General features: G+C 39.3%; 1 protein-coding gene across 2 annotated transcripts in view; it reads right to left on the bottom strand.

The window, feature by feature from the left end:
• Nucleotides 1–23,128, bottom strand: part of LIN7A (lin-7 homolog A, crumbs cell polarity complex component) — a 49,457-nt gene that overhangs the window by 14,645 nt on the left and 11,684 nt on the right. For both annotated transcript variants that reach the window (XM_074574116.1, XM_074574126.1), the window contains exon 2: nt 14,829–14,947. In XM_074574116.1, the coding sequence (XP_074430217.1) occupies nt 14,829–14,947 (119 nt within the window). The remainder of the gene's footprint in view (nt 1–14,828; nt 14,948–23,128) is intronic.

Genomic DNA, 23,128 nt, shown 5'->3' on the forward strand with positions numbered 1-23,128 from the left:
GCCGTTCTGCAGTTATCAGTGATCATAATATTTATAGCACAGTTCTTAGGAAAAGAAGTCTTGCATGTCAAATCTCACTCTTTATAAGCAACAAATGTGACCAGTCTTGAATATGTGCTCGAGGCATTTGTAAAGCTAATTCTACTATTTGACTGTTACATAATGTTAATGTAATTTGAGTTTATGAAGGGATAAAACACACACCTACGTGACTTAATAATAAGTTAGTTACCAACATCATCAACAACCAAACACAGATTAACTGCACCTGTTCCACCAAGCCCCTTAAACTCTTTGTAGACTTCAGATCTAATCATTGCTGATTCTAGCAATGCACAAAAAGCACACTGATTTTCATAAATAATCATTGTTTGCCTGTAGTCACACTAACCCCTTTATCTACACCGTTCTCAGCACCACCTTAGCCATGGTTTGTGCACAACGAATCCGTTCTGCTGCCTCTTCTACGTTTGCACAACAGATAAATTGAAAATGCTCTTTGTTCTCAAACTGAATAAGCTGGTATTTAAATCCTCCCAGAGAGGAATATCAGTTTTTGTTCAATCCCCTTTACATGACAATTAATTGAAATGGTTTGATAAAATCTTTCCTTTTAGTGCCTACTGTTATCTGTATATCTGATTGATTACATTTTTAGCATACAGCGATTCTCCCGAATCTAACAATTTTATCCTTAAGATGTCCGTATAAGATCTTCTGTAGATTTCCTTATTTGGCCAAAATATCACTCAGTACAGAAGAAGACAAAGGTGCAGAACTTAATTACAAGTATTTGAAAAGATTCTTTAGGATATTTACTAAAGAAGTCTTTTAAAACAGCGGCCTTTGTTGACCATGACAGATGAATCATTTCGAAAGACATCATTGTGTAATAAGAATGAGCTGAAGAAAGACAATCAATGTATCGCAGAATCACAGGCTGGTTGAGGTTGGAAGGGAGCTCCGGATGCCATCTCGTCCAACCCCCCTGCTCAGGCAGGACCACCTAGAGCCAGTTGTCCAGGACAGTATCTGGACAGTTACTGTATGTTACCAATTTGAAAAAGAGCTGCATATCTATTTTTGTACGTACAGCTAAAAGGCTACTGGCTGTTTAGTAATGTTATTTGCTGACAGACTCCATACGCAGTCTGATGGTCTAGTGCCTAGGGAAAAGTTTCCCCAATTCATTAATAACAGAGATTGAATTACAGGTGAAATGTCAGTGTTTCAAGACACAAAGCTGCAGCTGTAAACTAAATGGTAATGTTTCAGATAATTTTCCCCCACAGTGATTTCTACCAAGATTGTCAGTGTCTGTACGCTGTCATCGGGTGAAAGCGTGCTGCAGACAGGGGTTTGTTCACGCAGCTCTCATTTGTGCTGTGGAGCTAGACATACTCAGCTTTGTTTTCTCTTTCCTGTGGTGCGGAGAATACAACACTCCCATCAAGACATACTCCTGAAAACACGAATATAGATCTCATACTTTTTCAGCTTCTGCAGGTAGTCTCCTCAGACACCATAATCTAAAGTTATTCTCCCACAGTACTCAAAAAAATACAAAAAGAGTGAGGGAGGAAAATTACAACTAGAAAAATCTGAACTTGGAAGTGAATCCTCCTTGTACTGTGGCAGCTCTTGCTGGCACAGAGAAATGTACATTTTATTACTTCTCCCAGCAGGAGCTGTAGTGAGTCAGATGCAGCAGGTATTATTGTTATGACGATGGTCCTCATCCCCACGCATTCAGTTGGGAGGCAAAGCGGCCAATTTAGCATTACCAAAGCATGGGAAGGGGGGGCTGCCTTACAGGTACTTTAGGAGCTCACTTCTTAACAGGAATTACTCCATATGGACTCATAACTAAGCAGCATGTACCAGGCTGGCCTATTTAAATTAATGCAAAGCTTTAGGAAGAGGTCCAGGAGTAACAGTGCGCTTAGCAGCCTGTTTTATAAAGGTGGCTAGAAGCAGCATTCTATTTACAACCTGAATGATGCAGCATTTTTGCTGAATTCGTCAAGTTACAATTTAATTAAACAGATTTTGTTCCATTAACTTCTGTAAGAGGTATTCAGTGCTTCCTCCCCTGATGAAATATTATGCAATTCCAAGTGCAACTGTACCTGCAATAATGATGCTCAAGAGACATTAGGATAACTTGGTCTAAACATCAGAAAGGAACAGGTGTGAGGCAGAAATCATTTTACACCAATGAAAAAGTGTCCAAAAAAACCAAAACCCAAACCCCAAGACAGAGTACATTGCAATTTAGACCTGTGAAGTTGCAGGCACAGATAAATTTTTCTGAAATTTATGAGGAAGTAACCTATTTGAAAACGTTGGGGGTTTCTAAGCACATGAGATAACGTATGTAAAAATTGGTAATCATCAGCTGTGTTTCCACAGTGCCTGCTGCAGGATAATATATAAAAAGACATAAAACTCTTCCTTCGAGTAGTCACAACCTAAGTAAGTGCCACAAGTAACCAGGTTAAAGCGTGGAATGAAGCAATATACAGAGAGATTGATAAGTGATGTTTAACACATATATTGGCATCATCTGGGTTTAGTTTCTTTAGTTCATCTGCCATATTATTTATTGCTTCAACGTAGAAGAGAATTGTGTAACTGTTTTTGGAAGAAGCCTTTCAAGGAAGGGAAGACAGGAGCCTGACAGGCAGTACAAAGGGGAGAGTTAGCGTGAGAATAACCAGTGCAAGGAAGACATAATTGGTTTCATTGCGTTTATGTAGTCATGTCAATGGAACAGTATACAAGTGTGCATCCTTGCAGAACTGAGGCAAAGCTTTAAAAGAGAAATTATTAATTACTTACACCTCAGTATGATGCTTCTGCCATCAACTATGCTGGATCCCTGGCTTCCTAATTGCCTTCATATGTTGGAAAGGATGAAGTAAATATTTCTCCCTTCTAAGATGTCAAGGGGAAAGGAATATCTCAATCAGTCTTTTAACATGGTGAGAAGAGCTCCTGTCTTTGTGTACGTGCTTTATTCACCATAGCTGCTGGCCTCTCTCCTCCCCTCTTCCCAAAATCTGCAGCTGATTCCCAGACCTTCAGCCTCCTTCTGACCTAAGAGGTGATACCCATATATCATCTCATTTGGTGTCAGTGGGACGCTCCTTGGGGCAGGAGGACACCGGCTCTTGTGACAGGGAGAAGTTACAGTGCAGAAGTTATCGGAGGGCTGCTGACCTCCCCTGCGGTGTCTGCGAATTCTTTGTTCCTGAGGGCAAACTTCCACCTGCAGCACAAACCACTTGTGTCTGCCCCCCCCGCCTCCGGCCCCCCCGCCCTCTATTTTGTTTACATCATTTTTACCTCTTCACATTCGTTTTGGTAATTTTAATTCCCCACAACCTTTTGCCTGTATTTTCCATTCTTAATGCAACACATTTCTGTCTGTGGAAGGGAAGGCATTGGTTGGTATGCCTGGAGAGACTACCCCAGAGCTGTACTGCAGCACACAATTCAGATCATACTTCTACCACACCAGTGGGCAAGCACGTTTTAACTGCTACAAAGATCAGGACAGACTCTGGTCACCCTTAAACTCTTGTATACCATAAAACATGGAACCTCATCTGGTAATTTCTGCACCAATCATAACTTTTGCTTGAACTACAGAGTCTTTAGAAAGGTCTGTGAGTTTCAAGCCTCCAGCTTGTTTAGGAAATTGGTCAACCAGTTAACAGCATTTCCATTAAAAATGGAGATTTCTATGCTGCGTTTGTCCAATTTCTAGTCATAACTGTTGGATGTACTTGGGTATTTTTCATCTCTTTTGGTAATCTTTCCTCCTTCTCCATTGGAAGTATTTGTAGGCCTTTGTCTTATTTTGGATATCTATGCCCTTTATGACAGGTTTGTCGGGATTTAAAACAGTATTTGCTTTTCTACAAAATAACCCACAAACTGATCTAACTGTCTATTTAAAATAACAGCTGAACAGATGAGCATGTAAAAGAAGGAAAACAAATCAAACACAGCCAGCAGTGTATGTAAGCAGTGTGGAGGTATGCAGCTTACCAGACCATCCTTCCTCTTTCACAATGACTTTTTACCTCTGTAACCTTTCTCAAGCTCAAAACCAATGTAATGGAGCGCTTCCATTCAGCCACAAACCCGTAATAGCTCAATAAAAACAGAAAATCTGTAGTGATGGTGTGTTTATCTTTACTTTTGTATCTCATGAATATCAAGTGGAATTTCTGGCTTCGTGTTTGTGTTCTGCTCTTTAATATTATCTCATGTGGTAAGCATGCTCAGGAAAGCATGGCTGCATCATAAAAGCATGTTTTCTCCACCAGAGCTACAGCCTCTAGCTAAGATACTGTACTAAACACAGTCAAACGCCATAGCCCAGAGGACAGTAGTTCCACGGGGAATTTGAAAGCAGGCTGATTTCCTTTTCTATCTAAGTTGACTCAAAAAAAAAAAAAAAAAGCATTGTTCTTTCATTGTGTTAATAGCTACTTTTAGCTTTTGTAGTTAATTAAAAAAATGGGGAGGGAGTATTCTGGATGACTGAAGAGAACTTGGCAAGACTGTCTTTCTAAATCGCAGGCCTTGTGGAGGACATTGACAACCTCAGAAAACCACTGGCTGTGGAAGAACACCATGGATGCCACCTACATACACTGTAACTTCCAGGTTACGATAAACTTAGATTCTTCTTAAATGAGATTGCTTGAGCAAATGAGTCACAAAGGCCCATTTGGTTATGGGTTTGATTAATCCTGACAGAAGCAGAATTAGGCAATCTCACACCCATGTTCACAGTGTATACTACACATCATCTTCATTCTGAGAGCAAGCTGACAAGAGGTCTTCTTTTGTCAATGTCAAAAGGACAAGCCGATGGATGCCTGTGATTACAGTGAAGTTGAAATGGTTGAAAAGTACCTTTGAGGGGAAAGCATGGGATATATTATAGGGCTTACTGGAAGTTCCAAAAAGTCTTTATTACGTAAGTTATTTCCTGAAGCTACTGAATTTGGACAACTGGTAGAAAAAGCTGCTTTGTGACAACTAGTCTGTATTAATGAGCTATTTATATCTGACAGAATGTGGTCATTCAAGGTTGCTGGCATCCTGAATATTTTTACATGATAAGCTCTCATTAGCCTGACAGCAGTTACATGTTTGCATTGGGAAAACTGTTAGTGTCTATTTTCAAAACCAAACATCTGAATAATTTTCACAATTATCATAACAATCCCTTTCCATGAAGTAACACTGCATGGATGTTGCCACATGCAGTAGGGATGCTAACCCATTAAAGAGCTCAAGCCTGTAAATGAAACTCAGTCTCGTATGACAACCTGAGGAGATGAGACAGTTTTAACTTCAGAACACGTGGAAGAAATATCATGAATGTTGCCTTTTAAATTTTCATGGAGGATATTTTATTTAAGTTACCTTCTTTGAGGGGCGGGGGTTATGGAGGAAACTAGGTCAGTGTTACCAAAGAGAAAAAAACCAATCCCGATCATGATGCATTATTAAGCTGTCCTTAGGCAGTAGTAAAAAAAATAGCACAAGCCTGAAACATTGTTAAAAATAAATGAAGTATAATCACCGTAAGGGTATAATATTTTAATTTAGGGTGGAACACTTCATGGAGGCTCCAGTTAAAATGCCAAGATATTACTTGCTCCAGCATTTTTCATTTTTTGTGTGGAAAAGGGTGGTGCTCACTCTGCTCTGACAGTATCTGTGTTGCTGTCTGAAAGCTGAACCAAGTTTTGGTCCCTGAGCTCTTGCCATATGAGGCTGCTGCCTGTCCAAGAAACAACCCAACAGGGGTTACACGTTGAGGCCAGAATCTCTTTCCTCCCTTCTGGGCGAGCAGAAGAACATAGCAGATGTACCAGGAAATGCATGCTGTCACATCCTATGCACACATTGGATGAGTCAGCTGAAACACTCCTGGTGTTGCTGATAGGACACACAAGACCTCTGTGTGCCCCCTCTTCTTCCCTCCAATGTCAATTCTGTCTGGAAACAACACTCTGACATGGTAAAGTCAATAGGAAGTTGCTTGGCACCCTCTTGAGAATAATCAAAAATAGACTTTTATTTGCAAGTAAAAATTACTTATATGAGGAACAATAAAAATATGATTGGGTCATTTAGTTTATGTCGTTTACACACTGTTCTATGCTCTAAGTCAATGACAATGATGATCTGGCGTCTTTGAAGACGGTCTTATAAGTGTTTCAGAAATTGTATGACTTGCAATCACTAAACTTCAGCAAAATACTGACCTAGAAGTCTCTTTTGCTGCTTCTACTGCAATATACAGGGATCAAAAGAAATAGCAACATGTGATTAATTCCCATAAGACCACTTGGAAATCATAGCTTATAATTTAAAACTCTCCCTCTTAGACCTTGCTGACAGTCACTGTTGAGTTCAAAAATATGCCAAGCATTAATAAACACTATTTTCCTTCACTTTATCGATAAGCTTGTATGTGCTGTTGGGGCTGCTGTATGCAATAGCTATATCCCAAACTTTAACAGATTTCGCAAAACCTTGCCAAAATCAGCACCTGGATGAAACATGACATAACCTGAGCCCGTCATGCAAGTTCACCTCAAGTGTCTCTATTGAGCTGAGAAGGCAGGGAGAAGGAAGGAAACCGCTGTTCCTTGTTTTAAATACCAACAAAAAACATAGCTAACATGGAGTTTTAAAACAGTTTTGCAATTTCTTTGCTTTTCTGAAGGCACTATTAAAAAATGGAGATTGAGCAGCATTTTTCAGGAGCCTCATCAGTGACATCAGTTAAGTAGAAGCCGGGGGATACTGAGGCTCCATCAAGGCAGAAACAGTGGTGCAGTGGCTTCCAACAACCTGTCAGCATAAATATTCCTTGGTAGCTCACCTTGCTGCTAATTTCTCTCAAGAGGAAGAAACAGGCTTGAGATGAACTGCAGCAGAGGCTATTCTGTTTATTCTTACGAGTTTTATGTAATCAAATATGATACTGCAACAATAAACTACAATGATAATGTGAGGAAAACAAAAGATGCTGAGATGCACCACTCATGTTGTAATGGAGCCACCTGCAGCATACGCAACTGCAGCCAGGTGCACACCTGAGAACATCGCCTGAGCACCACTCACCAGAGTTTCAGTAAACATGGTACAGCAAGCCAAATAAACTGTGATATGAACAAGATACGTCACTGCTTTGATTCTATACATTCCAGGCCTCTTGCAGCACTAAAATATCTATCTTTTGTGAAAGGCACCACTATGCAAGCAGAGAACAAATGTGAGTAGATATATAGCCATCAGCTGACTCTGAAAATTGATCTTTAATCAAAACCAATGGGAGAATGCCCTGATTAAAGACCAGTGATACGGTCTGGCCCCAGATTCTGGGGTACTACATCTGTGAAATCAATGTATTTAGCTCTAGGCGGCTAAAAAAAAAAGTGACAACAGCAGCTGTTTTAAATCTCCTGCAGTGAAGTCATGGAAGTCGTAGGGACTTAGTAATTGCACAGAAGCTTAATAATGCCTTCTCTCAGATAATGCTTGGGCAGCTTGGTAAATTCATATAATTGCCATTAATGAAGGCCATCTGCTGAGTGACAAGGTAATAATTCTAAAAGTTCTTATTCATACCATCCAGGGCTTGCCAGCAACAGAGTAATGCTTCCATCATTTACGGTAAAGTGGTAAATGAAACTTCACTGTTTTTCAAAATCTGCTTAATTTCTGGTTACATTCACTCTAAAACATAGCACATATTTGAACACAGTAGCATAATTTAAAAAAATATTCTGTGTTTACTGCCCATTTAAGCTGTTCGCTGAACCTTCTAAATGCCTAATACAGCATGGTGGCAAGGCAAAAAGCAGGCAGACATCTTTTGAAATTTGATTTTTTTTCTGCCCTAATTTACAAACATTACACATCCTTCTCTCAACTCATCATTATAGATACAGTATTTGTAACGAGGAGAGTGAATGCAAAACTCTGTAAAACGCGAAAACATTACTACTTTGCCATATCGTCATCTTTGAATGAAGTTAAGTAATGTTGTTTCCAAACAGTGATTGAGGTACTTATTTAGTGGAAATTTTTATCACTATGTTATATGACATTTCATCGGTGGCATGCTGGTAATGGAAAAGGGATGGAAAGGCACAGAAGAACATTCTTGCAAATGCTACACAGCACCAGAATTGAGGTAAGTTGTACTGGTTCAACTGACATTATAATCCACCCCAATATCTAAAAAACAAAAGCTAAAATGCCGAAACTTTACGATTAGTATCCAGGAATGCAAAATGTAATGAAAAGATACATGCATAAGCATGTGAAAATCCGAATGAATTAGGTCAATTTGCACAATTCCGTTTTTGCTCCTGCATGAGTGCTACTGCTGAAGTAATGGTGCAGTAATTCTGAATAAGCTATCTGGAATTCCAGAACAGGGTATAGCAAGGTATCACATTAGCCTAAGGAGAACTTTGCTTCCCAGCCAATCTAATGGGGCATCATGCTAATATAACAATACTGCTTTTATGACCCGAGTTACAAATCTGTGCTGACAAATCTCGCTCGCTTTACTCATACAAGTTGTCCTATTGTGCGTTTGTTTACTAATTGCCTTATTAGTAAGCCCAATATACCACTTTTGCTTAATCCTGACCAACACCTATGTTTGCATGGGTAAATGTGATAGCAGGGATGTCAGGCTTCCTACTGAGCTTTAATCACAGTTCTGTGCTGTGAATTATAGCAGGAAGTCTTCTTGATACATTTATGTGTTGTTGTTTTTTCCCCAAAGTTGCATCTCCTAATTTAAAGACTTCAAAAGCTGGGTTCATCCTGTGGAGATGAGAGACTGACTGGAATTGTATTTCTCCTCCTGTAACAAATATTCAGCTCCCAGTGAAAAGGAAGAGTGACTCAGGGCAGGATTTGAACTTTGGGGCTGCCCTCAGTGCCAACCAAGAACGTATGGCCTGATGAACCTCTATTTTTACCGGGAATGGGATTAATCAGGCAGAAAACAATGAAACTCTGGTTTCAGAGGCTAGGTCTGGGAGGTGGAGGAACAACATTGAATTGCAAAGTGATCAAACAAATCTTGGGATTCTTGAAACACAACACCACCAGGATTTTAAAATCCAAAATGAAAAATTTTAATAAAAGAATTAATCAGAAGTTTCGCCTGAGTCCAGGTGATACCCAGACCGTTATATTTAGTACACCACTGTACTGGGATAACTGAAGTGAACAGCTAAGGGTTCCAGCCAGCCTCCTGCAGTCACACACCACACCACAGTAACATAATGAGCACAGTATCACCAGGCTCAGCTTTCACCACCCAGCAGCCGCCTTCTGGTTCCCTAATGTTTGCAAAGACATATATCAGGGTTTAATAACGAAAAGCGCAGGTAGGCAGCTTGAAGAAATGACCAGATAATAACCCATTGCATATCAGCACCACTGGGATTCCAGGCATTCAGATTGCTAAGGCATGACAATGAAAATTATTAATTAAAGGAAATCATTCCAATACACCGACTAGGCTTGTTGAACTATCCTACATAGCATATAGTGCAATCATGTTTTTAATATTATAGAACATAATCAAATATATCTCTAAAGCAACTTGGGGGCATCCAGACCTTATCAAAAATGGGTCAGTGTTCTGCCACTGCAATTTTTGTCTGTAAGTCACTATCGGTCCTTAAATGTCCAGGATGCTCTGTCCACAAGATAATTTTACAGTAAGTTTAGAAGTTTTAAACTACTGAAGTAGAAACCGAATTACGTTTAAAGAAAACATGCTGTTCCACAGACTAATTTCATACAAAACATCTAACAGTAGAGTATTTTTGTGTTGACTGCTCCTCCTTTTAAGAAACGATTGTCAGTGACCCAGTTCTGAAAAAGCGCTCTTCTGCGATGACCTGATATTTTGGTCGGGGTCGTAAGATAACAAAATGTAATAATGGTTATTTTTGTGTGTCTTTTTGATGTCATTACTTTTGGTATTGGTAAATGTTTCACCATAGGTATTTATGAGTCAGATTTTCTTTTAAATACTATCCACACAGAAAAACATTAGATTTAATCTTGAAATGGAAAATGGAGTAGTGAAGGAAGGCCAGGAGGAAAGTGAGATACACCTGAATTTTACTCTACTATTTACAATTCAGAAATAGAAACTTGAGAATCAACCTGAAAGAAAACTTCTGCCCATCAGGAGATAGACGGGTTTATCAAGCTGTATTGTTCCTCTCCTGGTGTTTTAGTACTGATTATCAGATATTAACAGTAAATGAAATTCCCATAATCTGCTAAGGTATGTGTCATGGTTTCGGCTGGGATGGGGTTGACTTTCTTGTTAGCAGCTGGTACAGTGCTGGGTTTTGGATTTGGGATGAGACTAGTGCTGATAGCACACTAATGTTTTTGGTTGTTGCTAGGCTCTCAAGGCCTTTTCTGTTTCTCACATCACCCCGCCAGCGAGCAGGCTGGGAGGGCACAAAAAGTTGGGAGGAGACACAGCTGGGACAGCTGACCCCAACTGACCAAAGGGATACCCCACGCCATGTGACGGCATGCTCAGTATATAAAGCTGGGGGAAGAAGAAGGAAGGTGGGGATATTCGGAGTTTTGGCATTTGTCTTCCCAAGTAACCGTTACCTGTGATGGAGCCCTGCCTTCCTGGAGATGGCTGAACACCTGCCTGCCGATGGGAAGCAGTGTATGAATTCCTTGTTTTGCTTTGCTTGCCTCTACAGCTTTTGCTCTGCCTGTTAAACTGTCCTTATCTCAACTCATGTGTTTCTTCCTACTTTTACCTTTCCGATTCTCTCCCCCATCCCAACTAGGGGAGTGAGCGAGCGGCTGCGTGGTCCTAGTTGCTGGCTGGGGTTAAACCACCACAGTATGTCACATTTTCTTGTTGACGGTTCCGTGTGTTTTGCTCAGCTGTTTATTCTATCTTCTGGGCCTACAGATCTTTAAGGTTTCTTGCCAGCCCAGAAGTTCACCTTATCCTATGGTTCTCATAACTTCCTTTTTATTGACTTACAGCAATTAAAGTCACTTTATCAATTCAGGTTGCCTAGTTTTATGTTCCATGTGAATATACCTTCTCAGTAGTTCAATTACGCGTTCACTTTTGTAGCCTTGCCCTTCATCTATTCCAGTAACCCCCTGGGAATCAGAAGACTATAACATAGAAACAGCTTTGAATACACAGCAAAAACACATGGAAGGGTAAAGGACTTAATGGTATAATGGACAAGATTTTGCCAGGTGACAAGGCTATAGAAGGCTAATTAATCTTCATGTAGCTAGGGAGCTTTTGAAACAAGTAATTTTGAAACTCAATTAAATTTTTTTCGTAATTGAATTTTAATGTGACCAGACTTCGGTTAACTTGTTTTCTGGTTTGGGGGTCTTCAGGTGAAAAGGAAATACTGAGGCCATTACATACTCAAATTATTTCCATTATTTCCAGAGCTAATACATATTCTTGTCTAGTGCCAGACAGAGTATTTCAGTTGGTGGTACTTATATTTAGCTAAGTGAGAACCATTAATCACCACTTCCTGACATAGCATCCTAGAAAAATGCCAAAATACTTCTATTTAAATTTCTTTCACTCAGTCACTTCAAAAAATTTTATTTCTATGGGATATTAGTACAGTGATTTGAACTGGCGGGTTGATTTGCTAAATAAGTTCCCATAAATACAATTCATTACAGCCCTTTAATAGATTCCTACACATTAGATTGGAATGTATGTCATCTAATAAAATACCGCATACTTGTAAAAGCTAATTGATCATAAAAGTGATCTCCTGCTTCTGTAGTTAAAGAATTCCTACTTTAGAAGGGACAAGTCACATCCAATCAATACTGCATGGATTATATCTTATCTTTGATCATTTTACCTGCATTCAACCCAATACTGAGTTTCTCTGCGACATACGTTAACAATCAAACCCACTGGACAGTTGAATGTCCATAAATTCTTGGACTGGAAAAGAAAATAATTATTTTCCAAATCTCCTCCATTATGGAGTTTATAGGACTACGGGAGTTAGCCTCAATCTCTTTTACTAGATTTTCTGATGAAAGTTAGGCTTAGATCTTGGATTATACAATGAACACACCACACTGCAGATCTGAAGCTCTGCATACATATAATAAGCAGCCTCTTCCAGAATTTGCATACTAATACAAAGCCTGCCACTGCTTCTCATCGCATTTTGACTGCTCACACCTAGTTTCCTTCACTGCTTTCTGCAGGAAGGTTCTTGTGTTCTAAACATCTCCCACTTTTCTTGTTACTTCCAACTGACTGTCGTGCCTTCTTTTGTAAAGGTCAACAACCTTTCTCCTCTAGTCTATGTAGGTGCTAATAGAGGGAATTAAAAGCTAGACGCCAAACTCTCATGTTTTGCACTTGGGATACGAGAAGATACACAGTGGGAAGGAGCATTTGCAGGGAGATTTCTGTCTAGCCTCAGCTATCTCAAGCTCAAATATGCTCAGAGAAGACTGTACTGGTCAATAAAGTAGCTATCAGCCTTTCATAAACTCCAGTGTTCATGCAGGACATGCAAGAAGGGTATCCCTCATTATCAGCAAGACGCAGCTCAGATATCCTCCAAGCCCTTGGTGCAGTGCTTCAATGTCTAACAATGTAATATGGCCAAAATATTCCATGTTTTTCTTATTGTTTTTTTTTTTTAAATGGAACAAATTATTTTCTGCACTTTTCCAACAACTCTTCAACTGGTGGAAAAAAAGAGAGTTACAGTCTAAACATTTGCCAAGGGCTTAACGTAAGTAATTGAAAAGAGGAGCCACATGTTAAACAACCTTAAGTACTAGCAATGTATACATGTCAATTCTCCCATTCTCCCTAAATGAAAAGATTTGTTACTGGGCCTTTTATATTTGAAGATTTCTTCTAAGAAAAGATTTACATCCATAGTGATGAATGGCATCAGTAATTTTTTTGCTGTAGAAATTTTGTTCTCTGATCATGATATATTAGATAAATAGGTTATATTATGTATATTACACATTAAATATGTAAAAAGAAATAAATGGTTTGTGTATGAAGCTGGTAGAACTGATCTAACTGCTCATTAATCTTCACTCAATTCTTGTGTAACAGCTAGCTCCAGGCTTCTTAAAGTGACTATTATTTGATTGTAAGAATCTAACAGTAATTAGATAGTCTGTCATGTGCAGGTTGTCTTTCCACAACACTTTATAAAGACCTTTTGTGCCATTGAGATGATTTTGTCAAAATCTACTTGCAGTTCACTGAACCGAGAGTGCATTTGTCTAAGCCATTTTCCTACTTCCCAGGCTCTGTACCTGTTTCAACAAGCTTTTTGTTTGCTTCTGCTAAGACTGTTTTCCAGAGATGAGTATAAATTTGTAAGATTTCACTGATGATGCTGCAAAAATTGAAAGCTGCCTTTAACAATTGGAGTACCAGGCTCTGCTATCTGAAAAAAAAACCACAACCGCCAATGCCACAACTTTTCAATGCTTTGTGGTCAATTAAAGAAGCATTTCGTTGGTTAAATGAAAGGAGTAGTCAGAATATCAGCTTTTCAGGGTACATAGTGCCACTATTTATTGTCATGGAACACTATTCCTTTTAAAAAGCCTTGAAAACTGCTATTTAATGAAGTGGAAGCCTCTCTGTGTTTCTCACATTGAAGAATATATTCCATAAAACAAAGAGTGTGCTGCATTTTGCTTATTAAACTAATGCCTGTTCCTCTCTTTCTTCCTTCCAGCCACCTAGCAGTCCACTCAATCAATGCGCTGCTGTTGCTTAGTTATCAGGAGTTCAATCCTGCTATCTTCGAGGGAACATTAGATTCTCCATTGATTTCAGTGAGGGAGGATTAGTTCCAGGCAGCAGAAAGATAAACGAACAGAAGTTCTTACAGATTTTCTGCTGAAAAGATGCTGCCTTCATTAGGGCATTTAAAGCTGCTTCTGTTTGGCAGGCTAACAGCACTCAGTTTAGTAGGTAAAAAGTCTGACACAATGTTGTATTAATTAATAGCTTGTGTCTAAGAAACTTCTAACAGGAGTATTTGTAATTTCACTACTTTAAAGATACTGCTTGTATGCATGCAGGAAAGGGGATGCTCCTTCTCCAGCTTGACTAGAAGATAACATTCATCATTTATCTACTGCTGGGCAGAGCTTAGGAAGGCCCTGACCATGGCCGGCAGGGTAAGGATCACAGTTCTTAGCAATCTGACAAGGATTTCTGACACGTGGAGCAAGGCCCACTGGGACCTGACCACTGACTTCAACAGCCAGATTCCTGTCAGCTTCAGTTAACTTCAGTGCTTGCACCATTTGTCTCTCACTGCAATCTGATTTTATCAGCACATCCCTATCACACACCTGAGCTCAAAGGAGAGGCATTTAAGCTTTCACTGACCCAACTTGGCATGTCCCCATATCCCAGCACAGTGCTGTACAGGTTAGCACAGACCCTGTAACAGCATGAGCAGAATACTGAAGTACTAATTAACCACCCTTTCTCCTTAGCAAGGCTAATTGCCTCAGGCTTGATGCCTTGCTGACGCAACTGCTCTGTGTCTGCTTTTCAGTAACTTCAGCATTCTGCACAGTGGCAGGCAGCTACAGACACATCTCACATCCATCATCCTTTACACAAGGTACTCCTGCTTCTCCAGCACTGAAATATACTTTTCAGGAGAGGGATGTTATTCTGAGAAATAATTAAAAATCTCAATTCATACCTCTCTGATAGCTGTACAAAACTCACTCTGCAGCACCTTCTTTAGGGACTGTAGCTTGTGTACTGGTACTTCTCCAGATTCTTGCAGTTTCTCCAGTAACTCAATTGCTCTTGCAACATCTGAGTGGGGGGAAAAAAGGAATACAGATCAGTATAAACAATGACTAATAAGTGGCTAAAAGGGGCACACATGTGGTCACTTTAAATTTAAAATCAGCTTTACCAACACATACTGTATTAACCTTGTGTTATACAGCCTCAGCTAGGCAACAACCCTGCTGTTCAGAGGTCCAAATCCCAAAGTATGGACAAACCGCGCATGTACACGTACAACAGACACACAGAGAGGTTCAGTCCTACCAGTTCAAAGCGGCTAATCCATATTAGCAGACTTAAAATATTTCTTAGTTTCTGCATAAGACAAAATAGCACAGGAACAGTATGGGGCCTACTTTCAGAAAGTCTAAAAGAATGAAGCTGAGTCCTTATCTAACCACCCTCAGGATGACACCACCTAAGAAAAATATTTGAACTTTTCTTCTCATAAATCTAAACCTAAATCTCAATCTCAATTTCAACAACTGATGAAGCAAGCCTTCTAGAGACAAGTAAAGTCTTCTAGGGAAGAATGGGAAGTCTGCTAGAGAAGAGTAAATGTGTAAGGCTCTTGTCTAGGTCTCCAAAGACCTGATCTGCCATACAAAACCTGTATGACCCAGAGAAACACATGGAATATTTTTGGTGGCCTGAATTCTCCTTAAGCACCTGCGTATTGTCAAGGGAAAGATCGAAGCGTCTCTGAAGAGCAGTCCAAAGCGCTTAAGTGAGTAGCCATTTTCAGTGGTGAGCGGGAATCCGGTCCAGGTGGACACAGTCCGTACCCTCACTCTCACAGTATTTTTCCTCTTTAACAACTAGTTCTTAATTTACATAGTTATTACCAAGATACATATTAAAAAAACCAAACCATCCTATGAGATGCCCAATGATCCTTTATGGCTGGGGACATAAAGGCACAAGAAAACAGTGGCCGGTCTTATGGAAGCTAGCCTAGTCAAGCATCACTGACTCACACGCAGGAGTGAACTAAATGATATACATCCTGATCAGTCTTCAGGATGGTACAGCTTAATAGAGGGTTTTCTCCCCCTGTGTCATTTAATGCTATCTTTCAGCTCTCCCTGTAAATTCACTCATATGGTTGAACCTGGCAATGCTGTTGTCTTGACTGTATGGTCATTCTCTCATCTTCTAGCATCTTTTGCATAGCTACCAGAGCCACTACTGGCCAGTTACACCACTCTACTAAAAATAGGTTTGTACCCTAGTGATGACATGAATGCGTAATACTAAATGATAAAATAATATTTGAGGCATTTTAATTCTGCGCCTTCACTGCACTAAAAAGAAACAAACACCCTCCCCCCAACCATACAACTCCAAAATGACTACAGTGGCTAGAAGCAACCTTATATAATTCTCCTTTCCGATGACAAAGATTGTACTGTTTGTGACTAGGGAGATTATGCTAATTGAAACAGTTCTTACAATCCTTGGCTGAGCTATACTGACCAGATGTCTTATACAACAAAGACATGAGAAGTTTTCTGGAAACAGAAAAGAGATGACAGTAGATGAGCTGCAATCGGAATAAAATCATAATCATATATTTACATTTATAAGAAAATAATTATTATCCAGTGGCATCAGTGTTAGGAAAAGAGAAGAAAACACCTCAAAGAATTTACAGCCTAATTAAAAGAGGCAGGCAACTGCTCAGTGTGGTAGATTGTCATAGTAGATCAACACCCAAACAATTCTCAAGCTTTTTTATAGGCATCTGTCAAAAGATAGCTCTAAGTATGTGAGGAAGCATGGCAGAAAGCACGCAGCTTTTCTTTTAGAGGGATATTTCCACTTACTGCACCATAGTTTGCATCACAGAGCAGACTCGGAGCTCAGGAACTTTCAGATGAAACTAACCCTAACCCCATGTTCAAACACTGCATTTGTGCTTTTGCACCAAGCAGTGCTTCAGCTGCTAGTGGGCGTCCAGTCCATGTCACCAGATCACAGCACAGAGGAAATAACCCCTCTGCACGACGCACTCAGTGTGGGTGTGAGGTGCCTAGCACCACCTCTTTTGCTTTGCTGATCTGCCCTTGTTTCTCCACTCCACACTATCTGCTGGTAGAGACGTAGGCAATATCATTCTAAAGGGATCATCTGAGAGACAGAGACCTTGGCGTGATGGGAAAGAGAAGGTCTGGATTAATGATGCAGGTTTGAGAGCTGCATGTATAGAGACAGCAGTTGGAGCTGTATTTGCAAATAAAGAGGGAAGAGATGATGTGGAGGTGTACCAAGAAAGATCCCTCTAAAGTACTTACTGAAGTGAGGATCAGAAAGCTGAGAGGACACCTGGGGAATAACAAGGCCATGGAAACCAAGAGAAAATGAGATTCTAGAAAGAATAATATGATTGATGACAGCTAATACATCAAAGAGGATGGTTTTGAGATTGAAGAAGAGGTAAGTAGACTCTTAAGGAAGAACCATTTAAATGGAGTGTAAAAAAATGGCAATGAATTAAACAAACTGTGATGCAACAGACAAACACGATTTTTAATGTTGTTAGTAATAATAATGCCACAATTATTTTCCAACAAAACTACTGAATCATTTACCTTGGAATTCTTTTTTTAAAGTCTGTATCAGCCACACAAGACCTGCAGTTAGCTAAATACTAAACCCACACTCCCCACTTCTTAGTACCAGTTGGCGCAAACCGTATGTCAGACAGCACAAAGCAATTAGATTATTTATTCTGAAGAAGCTTTAACAGCCTACCATAACAGATCAGATAAGGTCTCTGAAATTCATGTGATATGTGATAGCTATTCAGATATTCTAAATCAGACCGGGGGCTTTTCCAGTGCCAGTTCAGGTAAGTTTAGAGCTGTCTTTCCCTATCACCAACTATACTTGTAGAAGGTCAGTGCCACAGATTACTATTTTACAGTTGTTTCATCTCCACACCTGAAAACTCTGTAAAATCTTTCCACATTTGCTGTAGTCCTGAACAGAGTAATATTCAATGAAAGATTTGTACTGATTGAGAAATCTGTTCTGATCCAGAAGGAAACATAAATAGCTTTAGGTGCATTGATCAATCTAAGAGTTAAATACACGTCTAAACATTTCCCTAGGGCACGGACCACACTCTAGATGGTAATTAATCAGTTCTAAAGTGAGGAGTATTACAATACAAATGATAAATTCATATTCCATTTCAAAACTCTGGCATGAAATTAATGGGGTTTCAGTCCACACACTCATATGGAAAACTGGGCACCAAGTTGTCATTTTCCAATACTAGATTACTTTCTGATTAAGAAGCGGTTTGGGGTAAAGAAAAGTCAGAGTATCCCAAAAAGTATTCCAAGAGCATTCTGATTTTCTGCGCTTAGAAATTCATCCAACATGCTAAAATGCATGAATGCTGTTACCCAAGTTCTTGCTTCGATTTATTATTCACCTGTCATATCTGTTAACAATAAGCACTCTCCTTTCTCTCGTCACAATTAGGCCCATAGTGTGCTCATTTGGACAATGACTTGCGGGATCTTGCTCACGGTAGAGAGAACATAGAATAATAAGAGCTTCATGGGATAAAATTACAGAATGAAAATGAGGCATGTGTTCAGGGCCAGTGCTGTTTGTTACCAGCTGAAGCTTTGTCAGGAGCAAAATACAACAGCTGGTACAAAACAAGATTTTGAGCAGACTAAAAATGTATAAACATGACTGTATAAAATACGACCTCATGAAACAGGTTGTATTTCCTTCCATTAATAACTCTGAAGGGGAGACTTTAACAGACAATTGCTTTAGGACAGGTTAAAAAGTGAAATTTGTCAGTGCACACAAACTTAAGTGATGCATACGCTTTTTGCTGATGGAGTTCACCTTGGGTGAAGTAAAACTAAAAAGCTAAAACTAAAGTGCTTGCTTACTCAAAGAAGTGGTAAGACTAGCCATGAGAAAGATTTCAAAGTTACCTTGAAAAAAAAAGCATATAGCAGGGAATCCACCCATTAAAGTCAATTCGAGTACTGTTATATGTTTGAGAAGAACTGGTATTTCTCTGCCGGGATATTTTGTTGTCCCCAATCCTCCTTTGATTACAAATGTAACTAGCTTTGCTTGTAAACGTTATCACCAAGGAATTGTACTTAAATACCATTTTCTTACATACTCGGGGAAAGTGCAAATTGATGAAAAGAGTGTGTATGTATTTATATAGATATATGTAAAAAAAAAATTATCCTGGAATAATGTAAAAAAACCAGCTAAGTTCTATGCAAATAAAATACCCTTGCTTTTTATTTCTGATTTGTCCTTCCTTTAAGCAAAGATATTTTTTAAACACAACTTTTGAAAAGGATTGTTTTGCTTACTCTCAAACATTTTCCAAAATATGAACTCCATTATAGTGACGTTAAACTCATGCTAATGTCATTGAAATCTATCCTCATTTCCCACATTCATATCCCACGGAAATCAGTGGGAAATTTGAGTAACGGTGTGGGTAGAATTATTCCTCTGTATTCTATGATGCATACACTTTAAAAGGAATATGCACTTATTTCTCCCTTATCATATCCAACTCTAACCACATTTTTTTTTTACCATTTTTTTCTGATTTCCTCATACATATGCACAATTCTTTTCTCTCCCATTCTGTTTAACATTCACTTTCCTTTTTGTCTTCTCATCATCATGCTTGCCTACAGCCTTTCAGGAAATAATACTGTTTCAGTGTGGTGGGTCACGTTATCAGTGAAACACAGAGAAGGCAGGGGGTGTGGGTAGGTGGAACGCATTTTATCAAGCGCACTCATCAAAAGAAAAGCATGACTCTCGGAAAAAAATCTCATTGCAAGTGTTCTTTCTGTATTTTCATTTGAATGAAGTTTCATCTGCATTGCTAGTAGGACACAAGCAGGAGGTTACTATACAAACCCTAAGAAAGAGAGGAATCACTAGAACATAGAACTAGCAAGATACCAGACTGTGATAAAAGTGGAACATTCCCATGCAATACTAATGAAGTTGAATCATGTATGCATGGCCATATAGCATAGTGCAGTTGAAAAAAATAGGTCATCGTGCTTAGGTGTCACTTTGTTCTGCTATATATTATTTTCACTCGCTGATTTTTGTTCAAACAGCTACCAATGCACAACGTAGACTGACCTGTTTAATTTACTGGATGTTTTGAAAAGTAAACGCTATTTCCAATACTTTGTAATTCAGCTTTTACAACTCAAAAGCAAATTAAAAACCCACAGAAAGAATCCTGACTGGTCTGAACTTTGTGCTCTTTCACATTACTGTTAAAATTGGGGAGTCCAGGCTCCAGCATTCTGTGAAAGTTGTTGAGTCTCTGTTTTCTCTCTGGTAGATTCTGTGCAGGGTTTACGTTTGTTTCAATTCAGTCAGATAGCTTAAGATTTATTAGGAAAAATGTAGCAAATGATTTTAGCATGCTAAATGCTTCACAATTAATACCAGACTGACTCTTGAAGAAGAATGTACTTGCATGCTTTATATTGCAAAATGTGAAAACTGTTGTCTGTCTACCGGTGTATAATCTTTCTCTCTTGTGCTACTCTATGACTGAGTTAAATATTGGTCTGCAGTCCTTAAAATAAATATATTATCCTCTGACTTAAAAGACTACTAGGCAAATTAATAGCAGCTACAATGCTGTTTGGGTTCAAACAGTAATTACTCAGAAACATAGCATTTATGTACTCTGATAACTACTCTAGAATTGTGTCACTGGGTTGCTCCGAAAGCTAAAATATGGTGATCACTTGTTTATTAACAAGATGTTAGAGAATAGGCTTCTCTTCTTGAGGTCTTTCTACTGTATCATTCATGTTAATTCTGGAGACCTTCACTGCCTTAGTGTGCCATTTTACTAGCAAAAGTAAATGTGCTGCATAAACACCACCCTTTAGTACCTCAAAGAGGTGAAACATCACTAGAAATTGACAGCAAGGATACTCAGTACATCTCTAAAATATTCACTTTCATTAGCTTCACCATGGCATTACAGAATAATAATCCTGGCAATTTTCGAGCTCTGTTCCGTTGTGCTTGAAGACTTTAATCAGGCCGAAGGTGAAGAATTTGCATGACATAACAGGTCCTTATAATTGCAGTAGTTTTTCATCACCCCAATACTTTTGTTCAGGTTTAGTCATTCCTTTAAGCTCAGGAGAATTCATTCTAGAATCCTTAATGTTATTCTGTCAACTTTTTATCATAATTCCCAAAGCCTGCACAGGATGTTTTATTATATTTAGCAATCTTCTCCAAACACTATCAAATGACAGCAGGTAATCAATGGTTGGGCAATCATAATTCCATGGTGATTAGCAAAGTTCATTCATAATTCATAGCCAGTAGCCCTGATACATTGTATCAAGTGACCTATGTGACTTCAGGGTTAAAACACCAGCTTTGGAAAATTTTCAGCCTGTATCTTTGAAAATTTTCTGCATTAGTAGAGCTCTGCTGTCAGTTGCTGTGTTGTACAACAGGGGGATTCTTACTCCGGTGTCAAATAGCAGACTGCTCACTATGCTTCCGTTCACCTCTTTGGTTCCCTACTACCAGCACAGTGCTCCCCTGAAATACAACAGCTCTTCCATTAATTCAATATATTTATTTAATCTGATCTGGAGAGTTCAGAAAAATCAAGGCCAAGAGCAGCCTTTTTTGCTCAGTGAAGTCGACACGTTTCTCTTGCCCAAAATTTCATGCTGATCCATAAGCATAAAGGTGTACTTCACCATGGTAAATCAGACTCAATGAGCTAAGCTGTTAGAATACAGCAATATTATTCAGCACTTTATAGTGTGTATCTGTGAGGTTTATTCAAATTAATTACAAGAATAGTACCAGTGCTTTCATACTCCAGCTTAGATGATATGGTAGTTAAAGATTTACTGCAGTGTCACTTTCCACTCCTGTGGTTAAACATTACTATGAATGCACAAATAAATATAACAAAGCACAACTATACAGAGCTTCATGATTCATTTTGTAGTGAGGGTTTCAACTCGCCACACTTCTGATGTAGACACTGGCAGCTCAGCCACTCACCCTAGACTGCCATTAGAGTCAATGAGGAAAAACAGACACTTTGAGGCTACAATACATCTGACCTATTTTAGACGAGATGAATCATACTCCGGGAGTGCCTGTTCCCTCTGTTGACTATAAAGGGAGGCTAGATGATTAGCTCAGATGTAAATGCCTGCATCCTACATACTATACATCTACATCAGTATGATGAAACACACTTTTACTGTCCAGATATATAGTGAATGACTCAGGCAAATTTATCTCCATGTGGTTCAGGAGACACGGTGCTTCAGAACAGTTAAATTTGACACGGACAGTGTCGTCAGCAGGCAGGCCAATGTGTTTTGTAGTTAAAGCTTTTAAAAATGCCTTAACCAATGATTTTATGGATGTTTTTCTTCTTAATGAATAAGAAAAATCAACCATGAAATATGATTGAGTATATCTCTGTCCATCTCATTTTGCCTGATGTGAGACGACTGCCCCAAATGATGTTAGTGTCGTATCTCCATGGGTTTATACATGCATTCCCACACTGCCTTGGGCAGGCTCATTTTCTTCGGCTACTCATTGAACTGTGTTTTTGTCTACATGTTTCTATACGTTCGAGCAGCACCCAGGTTCATTCTGGCTCCCGTTTCTCAGGCACACCACAGGCATCCAAGTTCTCTGCTTCACTCTGTTTCTCAGACACAGCCTGTGACCCAGCTGTTGCACACCCCAAGGCAGTGTTACCTACCACGAGTTTTCCCAGCAGCTTTGGCAGGAGGACATGAATATGACAGCAAAGGTCTGAGACGTTTTGTAAAATTACTTATAGAAAGGACACAGTTTATTTGCAGGGAAAGCAGTGCCACCTGTGATACAGACAGTGAACAGCACGGAGACCCCTCTACTCAGCATCTTCAACATCACAAAAGCCCTTCAAGGCTCTCTTGAGCGATTTCAGTCACTTCTGCTGTTTCAGACATCCTGCATGAAATACTGCCGTTTCAGGTATACTGCTCCTGAATACTCTGCTTTGCTTGTTCAAATGTAACATTCAAAAGGTTCCCTTAAATGAAAAAATATGCTCCTCTGTGTTCTCTGAACCTCATAATGTCTACAATGTCTGAATAATCTCCCCCTCCTTCCCACTCT

The sequence above is a fragment of the Larus michahellis genome, chromosome 1 (assembly GCF_964199755.1).
Source record: "Larus michahellis chromosome 1, bLarMic1.1, whole genome shotgun sequence".
Taxonomy (NCBI): Eukaryota; Metazoa; Chordata; class Aves; order Charadriiformes; family Laridae; genus Larus; species Larus michahellis.